At 44.7% G+C, this 16,270-nt stretch overlaps 1 protein-coding gene across 1 annotated transcript in view; it reads left to right on the top strand.

Annotated features, from left to right (window-relative positions):
* Nucleotides 1–16,270, top strand: part of LOC115195944 (alpha-1,6-mannosylglycoprotein 6-beta-N-acetylglucosaminyltransferase A) — a 117,941-nt gene that overhangs the window by 98,007 nt on the left and 3,664 nt on the right. The window contains exons 12-16 of the mRNA XM_029756299.1: nucleotides 4,711–4,860; nucleotides 8,908–9,054; nucleotides 9,632–9,748; nucleotides 10,940–11,014; nucleotides 15,603–15,760. Of these exons, the coding sequence (XP_029612159.1) occupies nucleotides 4,711–4,860; nucleotides 8,908–9,054; nucleotides 9,632–9,748; nucleotides 10,940–11,014; nucleotides 15,603–15,760 (647 nt within the window). The remainder of the gene's footprint in view (nucleotides 1–4,710; nucleotides 4,861–8,907; nucleotides 9,055–9,631; nucleotides 9,749–10,939; nucleotides 11,015–15,602; nucleotides 15,761–16,270) is intronic.

Below are 16,270 nucleotides of genomic sequence, written 5' to 3'. Positions count from 1 at the left end.
TGTTTCAACTGACTGGAGTTCTCAGAAAAACAGCACAGAAGGTATGAGTGACCCTCCAGTCATTGAATAAACCAAACCAGTTAAGAGAGTGTAAGCTATAGTGTTGCTATACAGCAAACACCAGGCCTCACACACCGACAGCAGACCTGTGGACATGACCCCCTCGTCCCTAGTGAAAGTTCCGCCCCGGTTCAAGTACATTTGTATTTGAAATACTTATTTTCTGTGTATTTGAGTATTTTTCAAATGTGGCCAAATTATTATTTTTAAATATAGCCTACTATTTAAAACTATTTTGAAATACTTGTTTCCAAATACGTTACTTCAAATACCCCTATGACCAAACAGACCTGGGTTCAAATGCATGGAGTATTTAAATATTTGTATTTAAAAATGCACAGACAAATACATGCCAATACTTTCAAAGTGTATTTCCAAATACATTCCAATATGACTTACTTCAAATACTAAAATATCCAAATACTTACTTCGAAATGTCTTTGAAAATAATTGAAATACCCCAAATAGTATTTGAATCCAGGTCACACACACTGCAGCCCCCGTCAGGTGCCATCAATGTTACTGTGGGTCTTTGTCACTGTCCTTCCCCGTTGGAGCCAGACTGAGCTGCAGGCCGCAGGGGAACAGCTCTGTGACTGTCTAATGTGACAGTCAGGGCTGCAGTCTGGAGTGGAAGGGAATATTACTGTACCCTCTCTTTGTGACAGCTTGGGCTAGACTACAAACAGTCAAGCCCTAGCCTGTAGCCATACTACTGGCCTAAACCGCCCTCACCCCCTTATAGGCATGGCACTGAGAATGAACAATCAGTCTGCACTGCGGTAACTTTGTGGGATTCACTGTTGTAATCATATATCATCATCACCATTTCCATACTTTTGCCATTCTTGTGTGTGTACACAATCCACTCCTTCCTACTCTCCACTCTTCTACCGTAACCTTCCTCTAACCCTCCATCCAAGCCCCAGCTCTCTGGGGTACTACACATATTAGAGAGTAGACATTTCACCATCTAATTACAGGTAGCCATGTCCACCCTGCCTGGATCTCTGCTCTCTCTAAGGCTGAGTCCCAAACGGCAACCTATTCCCTTTATAGTGCACTACTGTTGACCAAGACCTATTGGGCTTTGGTCAAAAGTAATGCACTATATAGGGAATAGTGTGCCATTTGGGACTCAGGCTCTAAGGCTCGCATTACAACAGGCTGCCAGGAGGCATCTGATAGGGCATCCCTAGGGGCCGGGCGACTGGCCTGTGTAAGACACACTCAAAGGAGAGCCTGATGTACTGTAGTCACTCCACTGTTCTCCTTCCTGTTCCTAAAGCTAACAAAGGATGCTGTGTGCGCTGGAGACATTCTGTATCAGCCTGCTTTGCTCAGAAAGAATTAGCTTGTAGGCAGGTTGATTTGTTTTTGGAATGTTTAGAATATGGATTTTCATAGAATTTTTGGGGGAATGTTGTCTAAGATATTGATTTGTATGGTAGTTAGACTGTTGTTTATAATATTGATTTGTGTTGGACTTAGAAGGTCAAAGGATGCTGGAGACATAGCTACTACTCTGTGCTAAAGGTCTTCACGGATCTACCCGACCCGATTACCTTTGATTCGACCCGGGATCCAGAATGTTGTAGTTAAACCTCAGATCCCTGTGTGAAAATATGTGAAATACTGACCAGATCCTAAATTATATTTGAAGAATTTAGTTCCTAAACAACAAATGCACATTTCATACATTTACGTTTTATTATCTTAAATGATTGTCAGTGGGTCCCCTTTCATCTAACCAAATATGTCAAAATATAATTTGGGGTCAAAACTGCATTTTCGCTTCATGAAAACGAGCCACTGCGGGTTAAATAGGCTACTATTGTGGGAGAGCAGAAGGACGCAGCGGAAAATAGTGATTAGCCTATAGGGAAAGGGTTGAATGCCTTCAACTGAAATGTGTCTTCCTCATTTAACCCAACCCCTCTGAATCTGAGGTGCGGGGTGCTACCTTAATCGACATCCACTTCTTCGGCACCCGGGGAACAGTGGGTTAACTGCCTTGCTCAGGGTCAGAACGACAGATTTTTACCTCGTCAGCTCGGGGATTCGAGCAAGCAACCTTTCGGTTACTGGCCCAATGCTCTAACCACTAGGCTACCTGCTGCCCCAAAGGCTATATAGAGTGAGTTTCTGAAGCATGGAGTTATTTTTTGCTGATGTGAAGAAGAAACTGAATGAAAGGGAGTAAAAACCAACAGGCAAATTGTTGTATGGGCCTCATTTATGCACATTGTGGATATGGAGGAGAAAAGGGTTACCCATATTTGTAAGACCTGAGCGATAAACATTTAAAAAATGTGGGCTCTCCTATTTAGTTGGCTATTTTGCTATTTTCTTTAAGTTTGCTAACTAATATTAATTGACTCGAGTGATAAGCTATTTGTCAGCGTACCCTAGTTTCAGGGCTTTTGCTCAAAATAGGTTAGACTATAATGCAGAGTTACCGACACAGTCTTTAATAAAGAAACATTTTGACCAAGTTAATCTGCTCATGTTGTGTGCATGTGTGTGCTTGTGTGGTACACTGATAACCTATGCCTATCGACAGAAAATATTGTAGCCTTATGTTGAAAGGCTGCCAATTTATTGATTGTGTAAGGCATGGAATAAGAAATATCAGAACAACTTCTCTCTTCAATTATGAATCTTTAGTTAACTCTCCGGACGGTAGGCCGACATGTTCCCTTAAATCGCAATTGTTGGAAATGAAGTGGGAATGCAGGAGACTCCATCCTTCCGTAGCCTATTTGAATTGTAGGCTTCCTGGTCAAACGGGCTATAAACCTGCCTTTTAGTTTAAATCAACTATAGGGACGTCATTAGGAAAATACTAAGCTGTACACCACAAATAAATTATTTTAGATAGGCCTACAACCGAAAATGCATGTTCACTGCCAGACAAGTCCAAAAAAAAAATCTGGTCCACACGTATTCGAAACAGATTTTTTTAAATGATCAGATCCTGTCGGGTTGGAAATTTGTGTATCCAATTCGGTTCTGACCTCAATTTCGGGATCTGAAAAGGCCTCTACTCTGTACCAGCCTGCTTTGCTTAGAAATAATTAGCTTTCAGGCAGAAATGGCTGCCTTGGTGGCAGGTTCATTTGTATAGGAGTCGGAGACTTGGGGAAAAGGTGTGACTGTTTTTTGTTGTTTGAATGTTTATCACTATTGTTAGTTTTTAACGTGAAGAGATGGTTGTTGCTGTAGCCAGGTCATAGAGAATGTGCATTCTTTAACTTCCGTGGCCTGGATGTGTGTGAACCCATTCTCTTAAAAGATGGATACCACCACACACTGCCGAATGCTCCTACATTCCATCCTTTCCCCAGACAGCAATGACTTGCTAATGAGTGGTGCCAGCGCAGTTTGCCACTACCTGAGCACACCTGGGGGCTGCTTGGAAGGATGTACGTGCGTGGGTGAGAGGAAAGCAGCTGTTCCAGTCTCTTGTTCCTAGCTTCAGTTTAAACGGCAGCCCTGCCGCAGCCTACCATTAGGGGTTTCTCCGGGGAGGATGTCACAGTCGATGCTTGATCAAACTGGTTATCCCCTCCCACTGTCTGCTGTCTCCTGAATCCTATCCTTCACTGTTGCATTTGTCTTTCTATGAGCAGTGCAGTGAACAAATATACCTGAGGAGTACTAGCCGACTTGATGGACTACTTTAGGAATGTTCTCCATTCAAAGCATTTAGGTATGACAGCTCAGGAAATTGTTGCAAACATTAGACCTACCTAAAGTGTTATTATCAAGATTTCTCAAATCGAATTAGTAATATTGTCTCTTTTTTTATTTTTTTTTACTGTATATTGCCGCCAACCCAATGAATATCCATGATTACAGTTTTGATAATGAGAAGGAAATTAAGGCATGAGTCATCTTTCATCTCTCAGTGGATACTAGTTTCCATCATCATTCTCCCTGAAACGTATTTTTGCGTCCCCTTTTCCCTACTGCATAGTGCGCTACTTTTGACCAGAGCCCTATGCGCCCTAGTCAAAAGGAGTGCACGTTATAGGGAATAGGGTGCCATTTGGGACGCAGAGCTCTCTGCTTATCTCCCTTTTGTTTGCGAGAGAGATCACGTTGATCCAACAGTACTCTCTCCGTTTGTTTTATCAGCAATGAGCTCCTTGCCTGACATAATTTCCTGTGTTAGTCTCAGCTGTAATAGTCTAGTCATTTCCAGTTTGAGGGAATTGTTATAAGCATGTACGAACCTTTATGATGTCTTATAGTAGGCCTCATAATAGGTTATGGCTGTTATTTAATCCAAATAATTTTAAGGAGACGGTAATAAGACATAAGGGACCATGCAAGTCTTACAATGCGTTATAACCACATCATAATGCATTACCTGTCAGCATTTAAGTTAAGTGTTACCAGATATTGTTTTTATGTTGTCTGTGTGTCATCCACTTTTAAGAGTACATTGCCGATTAGAGGCAGAGTCCCAGATACAATAACAATATAATACTTTGTTTCCTTTAATCCTGTTCTGAGAATCTCAACATCAGCGTAGAGCTCTATGATGAGGCCAGGTTATGTACTGTGTACAATACACAGTGTGACCTACAATATGTACAGTAGTAGGGTCTCACTGACTGGTGGTTTTCTTACTGTATGTTTCAGGACAAGAAGACCTACCTTGACATCATCCACACCTACACGGAGGTGCACGCCACCGTGCACGGTACCAGCACTGTGCACTTGCCCAGCTACGTGAGAAACTACGGCATCCTGAGCGGCCGTGACCTGCAGTTCCTCCTCAGGGAGACCAAGGTGAGAGCAACACACACGCACACAAACACACCGGGTGAGAGCTTGCAAACACACACACACACACACACACACACACACACACACCAGAGTTGAAGAATCCTGCCCTAGCGAGAGGAACCACACTTGCCACACTGTAGGACTCGGGGGCATAGGTACCAAATCATTGCTAAGAGTGACATGATTGCTCATAAAAAAGAGCCTTGGTTCCTGATAAGATAAGAAATACTTTATTTATCCCCGATGGAAAGTTGGTTTGTCAATGCACAAGCATGTACACAAACTCACGAAAAAAGACAACAATCAACAATAAGTGTTCTAAGACGTTCATACAGACACTCTGTTTGTTGGGAGTGCGACACCCCCCGTGACTTCACTATGCATCGCAGTGAGTGGATGGTGTATGATGTCACTGCCATAATGACGTCGCTCAAAGTGTCAAGGCGAGTGTCAGGATCTCTCAGCACTTCATTGGTCATAGTGATCTCACCCAAAGTGCCTCAGCAGGGCCGTATGCTAGCCAGGGCCTCCATTCATGTCATGCCCAGACCTGCCACTGCTCGTGACACAATGCAACTGCTCAAGGTTCACTTCTTCTGAAGTACCTCCAACCACACTGCCTGTTTTCTAGCCACACAACTCGTCCCAGGTCTGTTTGCGCTGTATAGCCCAACGACCCTCTGAAGCTCCAACCACACTGCCTGTTTTCAAGCCACACAACTGCTCTGTTTTTGCTATATAGCCCACTCATATGGTGGTGCACACAAATAGATCTGGGGCCAGGCTGTACCTGTCCTAAATAGTCTGAAAAGAGGCTGTGATTATGTGCAAGCCTGTCGGGAGAAACTGTGGAAAATCTGGAAATCAAACTAGCAAGAGTCAGGCTGGAAGAGAGAGAGTGATCAGAGATCTTTGGAAGGAGAGGGAGAGAACATGGAGGAGATCTTTGGAGGGAGAGAAAGCGAGGGGAGGAGATCTTCAAGATCTTCTCATTAACCTGGTGTTTGGAAGCCCAGCGGGAGCGCTAATGAATCGCTATAAATCCAGACCTGTTTAGCAGCAGCATTGTGTTGTTGAGATAACAAGAAGAACGAGGCAAGGTGTTTTCCAGCCACGCTTTCCTCCCTGCTCCACTTTATGAATAAAGCATTTACCTGCTAACAGATTGCTTGTGTTAATTGCTCCCACAAGATTTTTGGCAGAATGACATGGAATACATAGACACAGTATAAAACAGGGCAGGGGTGGAAGGCACTGTATTGAGTTGGCAATGAACCAGCATTATACTGCCCTAGTATAATATTATATGGCATTGGTATTAAGACAAGCATTTCGCTACACTCGCAATAACATCTGCTAAACACGTGTATGTGACCAATAACATTTGATTTGAATGCTTTGGCTGTAGCTAATGGGGATCCTAATTAAATACTAAATCTCCTAAAACGTACACTAACTTGCGTTTACAACTGTATCGAAGACGGGGCCCATGTTGTCCCGCTTTCATTGGATCTAAGGTCCTAATTATCTTTTTATGACTTGAGAGACAGAATTTTGTACCTAGAATAAAGTACAGTAGGCTACAATTATTGTCCTCCCGCTCTACATGCAATTTGCTCATTCCACACAGGGAAGACGGTTTAACCATGGGTTGTTTGCATAGCCAGCCTATCCCTCAGACCAGTCAAATGTGTTCAGCTCATCTCCTCTGTCATGCTATGGCAAAGTGCCCTTCTATTGAAATAACAGTCCAAGATGAAGCATTGGTCTGGAGTAGGGTGATGTTGCCCCTACATTCTGATCTTGGATCAGTTTTGCATTTTCCCCACTAATGGTTATGGTTAAGATTCAGGGAGGGTAAGCTGACCCTAGAACAAAATCAAATCAGAGTTTATTTGTCCAGTGCACAGCATAGTACAGTAACATGCTTGCAAGCATATATTCTGTTATTAGGGGAAACTTCACTCCAGAACCATGCTATTGCAAAAGTGCCCTTCTGTGGAAATAACAGTCCAATGTAATACATTAGTCTGCAGTATTTAGTGCTGGATCACTGGCTTTTCTCTCCTAGGTCTCGGCCTTCTTTATACTGGCATATGACCACATTCTTCTTCTGAAGTTGTTCAAGTACAGTATTTCATTGAAGGTCACTGTATTCACTACTTTTCCCTTTCACATCGCTAGCTACCTTTTTCTAAGTGATATCTGAGCCTGGTTGCCTCTCAACTTCTCACCACCCCCTTTATAGATTCCTTCTCACAATATCCATTTAGCATATGCTACGCTATGCTTTTGTATGCTGTGCAATTCTATGCTGTGCTATGCTACACTACACTGTCTGAGAGGAGTTTGCTCTATAAATAGCAGATGTTTGTCAGGCCTGTGGGCCACTGGGCTACAGTCTTGCCTGGGAGGAAGCACCACCAGTCAGCCTCTGCTGCCACCTGTTGACAAAATGCTGAAAGCTGCAGTCAATACTATCTACTGTCTGTCCCACTGCTGTTCAGTGTTTACATTGGGGTTCTCCAACTCCGGTTCCGGGGAGCTACTCTCCTGGGACTGCGGGCTTTTGCTCCAGCTCGTCACTAACACACCTGATTTTTAAATAATCATGATAAGGATTTCACACTGGACCATAATTAGATGAAGTAGATGTATTACTGCAGGGCTGGAACAAAACCTCACTCTTAAGGGGAGTAGTGAGGTACAGTGGCTGAGGAAAAGGATGATATGGGTTTAGGCTGAAGAGAAGGGATGGTATGGGAGAGTCCATGTACAGCAGTGTTGCCAACAGTGGGCCGAACTGAAGAGACCCTCTGTCTCCCCAGGCAGGGCCAGCACTGACCCGGTGGGATCTGGCCCTCGCCGACTCACAGACCAGCCATTGTGGCCGTCGCCGGCCCTCCGCTATAACAACCCCAGCTCCAATGGCTCTCTTTTTACTAATGGGGCCTCAGACAAACACATTATTGTGGCACGCTTCACGGGCTAGTCACCTCTGGTTCCAGCATGTTAGAAGAGCCTCTCAGATATTTGCTTTGGTCATCCAGCTCAATGGGTTTTCTATTATCCTCTGTGTATGTGTGTGGAGTCTTTGTTGGGGTGATTGGCATGGCCTCTTCTCTCCAATGACAGGACCATATTTGTGCGATGAGCGTTATTTTTCACGAGAAGTGCGAGTAGTACGAGTAATACAAGTGCTGTAGCTGCTGTACTTGTATCAGTGCCAAGTAGTGCTTGAACGAGATGGCTTCAATGTTAAGTACATAAAACATTACACACTTATTTACAGAGTCTGGCTATGCCAATATTCCGCTTTTTTAATACAAATCTTTATTGCTACTATATATATATATATATATATATATATATATATATATATATAATTTATTTATTTATTTATTTAATAATTAACAATCACCACTGACTAATTCAGTCACTAACATTTTGTCCCTGGCATGAATATGTTTTTTCCCCAAGTAAAAACAGGTCAGCAGTCTCATATCCAGAGACCAACCCTAACAACACCCACACCCCTTAATTCCTCCTCTGGTCATTGTTTGTCTGTGTGTGTACGTTTTCATTCTACCATGTGTGTGAACTCCTCGTTAGCCCCTCCTTGGGCCGACACACACACACACACACACACACACACACACACACACACACACACACAGACAGACCACACAAAAGCAAGACAGGAGAAGCCCTCTTTTACGACCCAGTTTTATAGCAGAACACTTAGGAATGGTTAAAAAACAATAAAAGCCGTCTGCTGCTGGTGCAGAGGAAACAAAGACAAGGCTGGGGGAATTCCAGGAAGTAAGAGGTGTCTCCTCTTATTTCTCAGAAGAGGAAAATATTTCTCGCACTCACACCTGCAATAGTTTTTTCTTCCTGGCACTGATTCTGCTGATGGGGTCTTGCAATAACTGTGATATGTAGTTGTTGTTTCCTACTTAACTTAGTTGAACGCATTGATTGTAAGTTGCTCTGGACAATAGTATCTGCTAAATGTCAATGTAAATGTAATGCCCTTTTTCTCCACAGCTGTTTGTTGGCCTGTCCTTCCCCTACGAAGGCCCCGCCCCTCTAGAGGCCATAGCCAATGGCTGTGCCTTCCTCAACCCCAAGTTCACCCCTCCCAAGAGCAGCAAGAACACAGACTTCTTCAAGGGCAAGCCCACCCTGAGAGAGGTGAGAGGCGCCACTCTGCCCAGGGACCCCAGTCAAAGCATGTGTGTGTGAGGGAGAGAGACAACCTAGTCCTCTATTCCCTTCTGTGCTGCTACCTCTCCTTTCTTTTATTCATGACAGGTCCTCCGTAATAAGTCAGTCTGGTGTTTGTTGAAGGATAGGGTCTAGTTTGTTGAGCGTGTGTGCACGATAGTTCTTCTTGTGATGTGACTTGACTTCAATGCTCTCCTATTGAAGTGAACTACTGTGTCGTGTGTTTGATCCTGTTTTTAGCCAATGATTGATAGTGCACAATAATCTCTGGATAAGAGCATTTGCCAAACCTGCTAAATGTCTCAAATATAAACGTGAATATTTATAATTTAGCAGGTTTGGCAGATGCTCTTATCCAGAGATTATTGTGCACTATCAATCATCAACCTCAGACAATACTGAAGTCACATTGGATGAATTAGCTAGTCAGCTAATAAATAGACAGTCCATATATATATATATATAAAATTAGTGCTTTCTTCAGCTTGCCAAAAGTATTTTTATGACAGTTGAAGAAATTCAATAAAAATGTGTTCCCATGCAGTTGACCTCCCAGCACCCATATGCTGAGGTGTATATTGGCCAGCCCCACGTGTGGACGGTGAACATCGACAACCCTGCAGAGGTGGAGAGAGCCATCCGCTCAATCCTCAGTCAGAAGGTACCCTTAAAACACACACACGCACAAGCATAATACATGTTTCCCTGCTCGCATTATCTCCTTTCTATTCTTTTAGCACAGTCTGAAATGAAAACTCTCCCAGTCTCATTTCCTAAAGCCTCGGATACACAAACGATTGTACCAGTCAGGGAAGCAGAGAGCGTGATCACAAATTGCAAGGGGGCCTGGTTAGAATAGAAGAATAACATGAATTCACAGAGAGATGAATTGAGAATAGCAAAGTGAGAGCTTTTCTTTCTCTCTTCCCTCACTGGTCCCGTGCATATTTAAGTCCAGGGGAAAGCAGACCTCGTGGGTGTGTCCCCAATGGCACCCTATTCCCTATATAGTGCACTCCTCTATGGGCTCTGATCAAAAGTAGTGTGCTATATAAGGATTAGGGAATGCAGTGCCATTGGGGACACTGACCTCGTGTTCTTCTGCAGGGGTGCCCGAACAATGGGTTTGTTCATTAGAGTAGGCTACCGTGTCTCATATGGTTTCTGTGTCTCATATGGTGTCCAGACCAAAAGCCCTCAGCTTCATTTTCTCTCTCTGGATGGCACCCTGTTCCCTTTTATAGTGCACTACTTTTGACCAGGGCCCTATGGGCTCAGGTTCTGGTCAAAAGTAGTGCATCATGTAGGGAATAGGGTGGCATTTACCATGCACCCTCTGTCTCTGCTCTCTATGGCTGAGAACGTAGAATGTTATTCCACCAATCACAAATTGATCTCAAAGGTTAGTTGACCAATTACAGAGTTTCACAGCACCTTATCTGAAGTTGTTTCGATGGAACAAGGATGCAGCTCAGTAGTTTGTCTCAGTGAGTTTTGCTCTGTTGACTACAGAACGTAATGACTATAGTGTGTGTTGAGTTCTCGCTGATATCCTCTGCGCTACTCTAGGTAGTTGTGTGTGTATATATATTTCAGGAATGTGTCCGTCTAGACGGCCTCGGTCAGGGTTGGAGAGTTCTGACGCGCGCACACACATACTGTACACACACTTGCACTCTCTCTCTCTCTTCAGCCCCTTTCCTTTTCTCACTGACCCACTACAGTACCTGTCCCACTATAGGCACATCTGAAGCAGACACATGCATGTACTCTAAGCAAGCTGACTGACATTCTACAGCCTATAAGTGCTTTATGTCCAGCTCTAGCCTGACTCTGTGTTTTCAAACCTCAGATCGAGCCCTACCTGCCCTATGAGTTCACCTGTGAGGGGATGCTGCAAAGAGTCAACGCCTTCATTGAGAATCAGGTACTATAACTGTCCTCTCCATTCTCCGGTACAGCAGTCAGAGCCTTTTCACACAATTGTGCCGACCCCCAACTGTCATTTTTTTGGCTTGCTTTCCAGTAAGTACAGTTCAGGAACAAGATCAGCATAGTTTTGTTACACTGCTTATTTCTATCATGGTTTAGGCAGGGAAAGGCTAGCTAACTATGCCTTTCTGATTTGCTTAGGCAGACTGGCGCCAGGGCCCATATTAACAAAGTATCTCAGAGTTGGAGTGCTAGGATCAGTTTGATGTTTTACGTCGTCATAAATAAGAGGGGTGACCTGATCCAAGATCAGTATTCCTACTCCGAGACGCTTCTTGATTACAGGCGCCGACAGAGATGGCCGCCTCGCTTCGCGTCCCTATTTCTTACATTGTTACCCCAGGAAATCTTAGGTTTTATTACATACAGTCGGGAGGAACTATTGGATATAAGAGCAACGTCAACTCACCAACATTACGACCAGGAATACGACTTTCCCGAAGCGGATCCTCTGTTTGGTCTACCACCCAGGAAAATGCATCGGATCCCAGCCGGCGACCCAAAACAACGGCGCCGCAGAAGGGGCAGACGGAGCAGTCTTCTGGTCAGGCTCCATAGACGGGCACATCGCGCACCGCTCCCGAGCATACTACTCGCCAATGTCCAGTCTCTTGACAACAAGGTAGACGAAATTAGAGCAAGGGTTGCCTTCCAGAGAGACATCAGAGACACTAACGTTCTTTGTTTCACGGAAACATGGCTCACTCGAGACCACCTATCGGAGTTGGTACAGCCACCTGGTTTCCTCACGCATCGCGACAGAAACAAGCATCTCTCTGGTAAGAAGAAGGGCGGGGGTGTATGCCTTATGATTAACGAAATGTGGTGTGATCATAACAACATACAGGAACTCAAGTCCTTTTGTTCACCTGACTTAGAATTACTCGCAATCAAATGCCGACCGCATTATCTATCAAGAGAATTCTCTTCGATCATAATCACAGTCGTGTATATTCCCCCCCAAGCAGACACATCGACACCCCTGAACAAACTTCATTTGACTCTATGTAAACTTGAAACCACATATCCTGAGGCTGCATTTATTGTAGCTGGGGATTTTAACAAGGCTAATCTGAAAACAAGGCTCCCTAAATTTTATCAGCATATCGATTGCAAGACCCGGGCTGGCAAAACCATGGATCATTGTTATTCTAACTTCCGCGACGCATATAAGGACCTCCCCCGCCCTCCTTTCGGAAAAGCTGATCCCGACTCCATTTTGTTGCTCCCAGCCTATAGACAGAAACTAAAACAAGAAGCACCGTGCTCAGGTCTGTTCAACGCTGGTCCGACCAATCGGATTCCACGCTTGAAGATTGCTTCGATCACGTGGACTGGGATATGTTCCGCATAGCGTCGAACAACAACATTGATGAATACGCTGATTCGGTGAGCGAGTTTATTAGCAAGTGCATTGGTGATGTTGTACCCACAGCGTCTATTAAAACATTCCCCAACCAGAAACCGTGGATTGATGGCAACATTCGCGCAAAACTGAAACCTCGAACCACTGCTTTTAATCAGGGCAAGGTGACCGGAAACATGACCGAATACAAACAGTGTAGCTATTCCCTCCGCAAGGCAATCAAACAAGCTAAGAGTCAGTATAGAGACAAAGTAGAGTCGCAATTCAACGGCTCAGACACGAGAGGTATGTGGCAGGGTCTACAGTCAATCACAGACTACAAAAAGAAAAACCAGCCCCGTCGCGGACCACGATGTCTTGCTCCCAGACAAACTAAACAACTTCTTTGCTCGCTTTGAGGACAATATAGTGCCACTGACACGGCCCGCTACCAAAACATGCGGGCTCTCCTTCACTGCAGCCAACGTGAGTAAAACATTTAAACAAGTTAACCCTCGCAGGGCTGCAGGCCTAGACGGCATCCCCAGATGCATCCTCAGAGCATGCGCAGACCAGCTGGCAGGTGTGTTTACGAACATATTCAATCAATCCTTATCCCAGTCTGCTGTTCCCACATGCTTCAAGAGGGCCACCATTGTTCCTGTTCCCAAGAAAGCTAAGGTAACTGAGCTAAATGACTACCGCCCCGTAGCACTCACTTCCGTCATCATGAAGTGCTTTGAGAGACAAGTCAAGGACCATATCACCTCCACCCTACCTGACACCCAAGACCAACTCCAATTTGCTTATCGCCCCAATAGGTCCACAGACGACGCAATCACACTGCACGCTGCCCTAACTCATCTGGACAAGAGGAATACCTATGTAAGAATGCTGTTCATCGACTACAGCTCAGCATTTAACATCATAGTACCCTCCAAACTCGTCATTAAACTCGAGACCCTGGGTCTCGACCCCTCCTTGTGCAACTGGGTCCTGGACTCCCTGACGGGCCAGCCCCAGGTGGTGAGGGTAGGTAACAACATCTCCACCCCGCTGATCCTCAACACTGGGGCTCCACAAGGGTGTGTTCTCAGCCCTCTCCTGTACTCCCTGTTCACCCATGACTGCGTGGCCATGCACGCCTCCAACTCAATCATCAAGTTTGCAGGCGACACTACAGTGGTAGGCTTGATTACCAACAACGACGAGACAGCCTACAGGGAGGAGGTGAGGGCCCGTCAGAAAATAACCTCACACTCAATGTCAACAAAACAAAGGAGATGATCGTGGACTTCAGGAAACAGCAGAGGGAGCAGCCCCCTATCCACATCAACGGGACAGTAGTGGAGAGGGTGGAAAGTTTTAAGTTCCCTGGCGTACACATCACGGACAAACTGAAATGGTCCACCCACACAGACAGCGTAGTGAAGGCGCAGCAGCGCCCCTTCAACCTCAGGAGGCTGAAGAAATTCGGCTTGTCACCAAAAACACTCACAAACACAAACACTCACACTTTTACAGATGCACAATTGAGAGCATCCTGTCAGGCTGTATCACCGCCTGGTACGGCAACTGCTCCGCCCACAACGTAAGGCTCTCCAGAGGGTAGTGAGATCTGCACAATGCATCACCGGGGGCAAACTACCTGCCCTCCAGGACACCTACACCACCCGATGTCACAGGAAGGCCAAAAAGATCATCAAGGACAACAACCACCCGAGCCACTGCCTGTTCACCCCGCTATCATCCAGAAGGCGAGGTCAGTACAGGTGCATCAAAGCGGGGACCGAGAGACTGAAAAACAGCTTCTATCTCAAGGCCATCAGACTGTTAAACAGCCATCACTAACATTGAGTGGCTGCTGCCAACATACTGACTCAACTCTAACCACTTTAATAAATGAAAAATTGATGTAATAAATGTACCACTAGCCACTTTAAACAATGACACTTTTATATAATGTTTACATACCCTACATTACTCATCTCATATGTATATACTGTACTCTATACCATCTACTGCATCTTGCCTATGCCGTTCGGCCATCACTCATTCATATATTTTTATGTACATATTCTTATTCATTCCTTTACACTTGTGTGTATAAGGTAGTTGTTGTGAAATTGTTAGGTTAGATTACTTGTTAGATATTAGTGCATGGTCGGAACTAGAAGCACAAGCATTTCGCTACACTCGCATTAACATCTGCTAACCATGTGTATGTGACAAATAACATTTGATTTGAAGATATGTTAACGGGCCAGCTTGGCTCCCTTTTAACGCCCTGAGGCTTACTAAAATGGACAATATTGAAAGAAAGTATCTTAGTGTGAAAAGGGTATAAGAGCCTCTGAAATATTCTACAGTGCATTTTCACTGAAAAAAGGAACGCCGTCCTGTTTCATGTTAGAGCCCAGCTGGCCTCCTCTCTATTTGTCATGCCCATGCATATAACATTTCTGTCTTGTAGGGTATATCATCTTTCTATGAGGTTCTTATCTTGGTGTTGACTTTGTAGCTACTGACGACAGCATGCAGCTGCTTCTCTCTTCATCGGCTGTGGACAGATTGGGTTCTGAATGTATCTTTTTGCAGAGTTTTAAAAGTTCGAGTCGTGACAGACTTGGCTCTGTGTCCGTTGCTCTCTCGGTGTCTCCATCCCTCTGCATCTGTTTTGCTGCACTTTGCGAGAACTGCTGATGTAAAAAGGGCTTTATAAAATACATTTGATTGAGCCTGTCTGCATGAAGAGACGTCCCTATGCACACTTGTCATTTGCCAAAAGGGTCCTATGCCAGCCCTGGGGAAATATGTCTCGGGAGAAATGTCACTTTACACACTGTGAACAAACAAGCTGTCAATAGTGTGCCATTTGTCCTATAGATGGATATTGCTACAGCAATGTCTACAGTGCAATCACAATATGAGCTGTTGTCATTTTTTTATGCAACTGTTCCGCGTTTCATTCACTCATTCTTGTATTTTGACTATTCAATACTGAATGTGAAATTACTTTAATATAACTCTCCAGTGTTCTATCTCCCTGTCCCTTCTTTCTTCCCTCCCTGTCTCTCTCGCTCTCTTTCCCTCCTGTTACCCTTCCCTCTTTCCCATCTCCCCCTTTCTCTCCCCCACTCCCATTCACCCTTTCCTCTGTCTCTCCTTTTCTCTCTAGGATTTCTGCCATGGCCAGGTGATGTGGCCTCCCCTCAGTGCTCTGCAGGTGAAGCTGGCTGAGCCGGGGAGCTCCTGTAAGCAGGTGTGTCAGGAGGAGCAGCTCATCTGCGAGCCCTCCTTCTTCCAGCACCTCAACAAGGACAAGGACCTGGCCCGGTTAGTGTGTGCACATACAGTACACCTTAACCTGTATGCACACTCGTGCACTCGCACACACACAAATGCACATCTGACACATGCATTTTGCTTTCTACCCAACAGATGGCAGTATAGCATAAATATACATTCAATACTGGTCTTTTGCTGTGCTGAATTTGGATCACTGGAGGTCACACAAGTTATTCCCTTTTAAAGTTTCAGAGACAAAATGATAGATCTCAGAGGGAAATGTCATTTATTGCAGTTGTCAAATGTCAACTTAAGCAATTTCAAATTAAACTCAGTCGTCAGTGTCAGCAGTGAGTGGTTATTGAGACGTCAGGACTCAATGTAATGGCTGAATCCAGGCTGTATCACACCCGGCCGTGATTGGGAGTCCCATAGGGGGGTGCACAATTGGCCCAGCGTTGTCCGGGATTGGCCGGGGTAGGCCGTCAATGTAAATAAGAATTTGTTCTTAACTGACTTGCCTAGTTAAATAAAGGTTCAATATTTTTTTTAAATGGG

This window comes from Salmo trutta, chromosome 6, assembly GCF_901001165.1.
Source record: "Salmo trutta chromosome 6, fSalTru1.1, whole genome shotgun sequence".
Classification (NCBI taxonomy): domain Eukaryota; kingdom Metazoa; phylum Chordata; class Actinopteri; order Salmoniformes; family Salmonidae; genus Salmo; species Salmo trutta.
Note: the sequence above shows the minus strand (reverse complement) of the source record. Positions and strands in the feature narration are given on the sequence as shown.